This window comes from Opisthorchis viverrini (genome assembly GCF_000715545.1).
Source record: "Opisthorchis viverrini unplaced genomic scaffold opera_v5_75, whole genome shotgun sequence".
Taxonomy (NCBI): Eukaryota; Metazoa; Platyhelminthes; class Trematoda; order Opisthorchiida; family Opisthorchiidae; genus Opisthorchis; species Opisthorchis viverrini.
In genome coordinates this window covers 613,113-615,141 of record NW_008751732.1, presented here as the reverse complement: position 1 = coordinate 615,141, position 2,029 = coordinate 613,113, and the positions used below count along the sequence as shown (strand labels likewise).

The 2,029-nt window shown below is 46.5% G+C and overlaps 1 protein-coding gene across 1 annotated transcript; it reads left to right on the top strand.

The window, feature by feature from the left end:
• T265_04541 (hypothetical protein) lies at positions 1-1,149 on the top strand (the record flags this gene model as incomplete). Its single annotated transcript, XM_009169305.1, has 1 exon — positions 1-1,149. The coding sequence occupies one exon, from the start codon at positions 37-39 to the stop codon at positions 1,147-1,149; it is 1,113 nt and encodes a 370-aa protein (XP_009167569.1).
• Between the last annotated feature and the right edge of the window lie 880 nt (positions 1,150-2,029).

Here is a 2,029-nt window from a genome sequence, read left to right as displayed (position 1 = left end):
TTGAAAACTAACTGGATTGTTTACTCCCACCACACCATGGACCACATAAGACCAGATACTGAGTTACCCAACGCTATGGCTCCTGGAGATGCGCAGTCTCATCAAGACGTGATGTCGGATGAGGAGAGAGCTTTGGAGAATGAACTCATTGCGTGCAAAGCAGCGTTAGAAAACGCACGGAAGGCTGTTGCCGACACTGATTTTTACAAAATGACCGAACATATCCTAGAGTTGGGCAGAATCAAATTCAAGGTTCGGAAACACCTACGTGGGCATCTAACCAAAGTCACCTGTGTTCAGTGGGGTTCTGACAGCCAACTTCTTGTTTCCGCATCTCAAGATGGTAAACTGATTGTTTGGGACACCTACACAGGGAAAAAGGCGCATATGATACCTCTTAAGACGGCTTGGGTTCTGGGATGTGCTTTCTCACCTTCACTGAATTTTGTTGCAAGCGGTGGGTTGGATAACCTTGTGTCTATATTCAGTCTCAAATCTCGCGATAGCTCGGCAAAATTTGTCCGCGATATGGCCGGTCACACGGGTTATGTTGGCTGTCTCCGGTTCTTGGACGATCAGCACTTATTAACTTGTTCCGGAGACAAGACATGTGCCCATTGGGACATTGAGAACGGCAAAATCATTACTTCATTTCGGGGCCACGCCAATGATGTTACAGCGGTGGCCAATTCCAAGCAGATGCCGAACACTTTTGTTTCTTCTTCTTCGGATCACACATGTCGGCTATGGGATTTACGTTCTAGTGGTGCAGTGCAATACTTTGATGGCCATCAGTTGGATGTCAACGGCGTAGATTTTTTCCCTATAAATTCTTACGCCTTTGCTTCATCATCGGACGATGGCTCCTGCCGTCTTTGGGATATCCGGGCTGATCAAGCCATTGGAGTCTACATAGATGATTTCATCAAATGTGGCAGCACGAGTGTGGCAGTCTCGAAATCTGGTCGCCTGTTGATCGCTGGATATGATGATTACAACTGTCACGTATGGGATCTGCTTCGTGAAGAGCGTGTTGGCATTCTTTCAGCCCATGAAAACCGCGTGGCAAGTGTGGTCATTTCTGAGTGTGGGATCGGGGTCGCAACCGGCTCCTGGGACAGTACCTGTCTAATTTGGACGGCCAAATAAATACGCTATCGGGACGACTCTCGAATTAAACGAGGATTCATGAGATGCATATGAATAGGCACTCCATATACAAGGCACTTTGTTTCAGTAAGTCGAACCTATACTTCCACAAAGCCTGTAACTCTAACGAAGCTGTGTCCGTTCACCTTTCGTCCGTTTGGCTCCTGAGTCGAGCAGTTAGGAATGCGATAACTAACACGTTGTTCGAGTTGTCTTTCCCTACGCTCCCCCACTTCTGTGCTATTCATCTGATCATGTGTACCACTTCGTGTTACTTTCTTGTCTAATGCGATTGCTAGTTGTTTTCTGTTCCAACTACGTAGGCTGGGACGACTAAGATGCTTATTTTGGTAAGCTTTGTTTTCGTCCCGTTCCCTATGAGTATCTACTGGCACAATCCCGGAGGGGGAGGGTTAATGTATGTTTTAATCGCGGCTGAACTTGATTTTCTTTCTTGCTTATGTGATCATGATTTTGACCTGTAAGCAGCTTATCAAGAAATTATGTGCTCGCTCACTGCTCTTGTTTTGTGTTTGCGCATATCCGCGTATTTTTTATTCGTCGGTGTACCAAAAATAGTTTGTCTGGACGAACTAAGAACACAGTAAAAGAGTAAATAACTTGTGTATTGCATCAATTTATGTTCCGAGCTATCTGGTGGCGACCTCACGTAGAGGGCGTCGGAGTTGATGAAGAACGTCATGGTATGGGACACGCCAGGATCGGACATTGGGAGTTGGTTCATCTGCGTTTGTTCCAGCTCATCATCGTCATCATTGTCAGCTGTAATAACTGTGCCCTCGTCGCAGTTTCGTTCACAGATGACTATTTTTTTTTGGGGGGGTGGGGTAGGAAGCTGCGCATTGCGGGCGGGGGATGA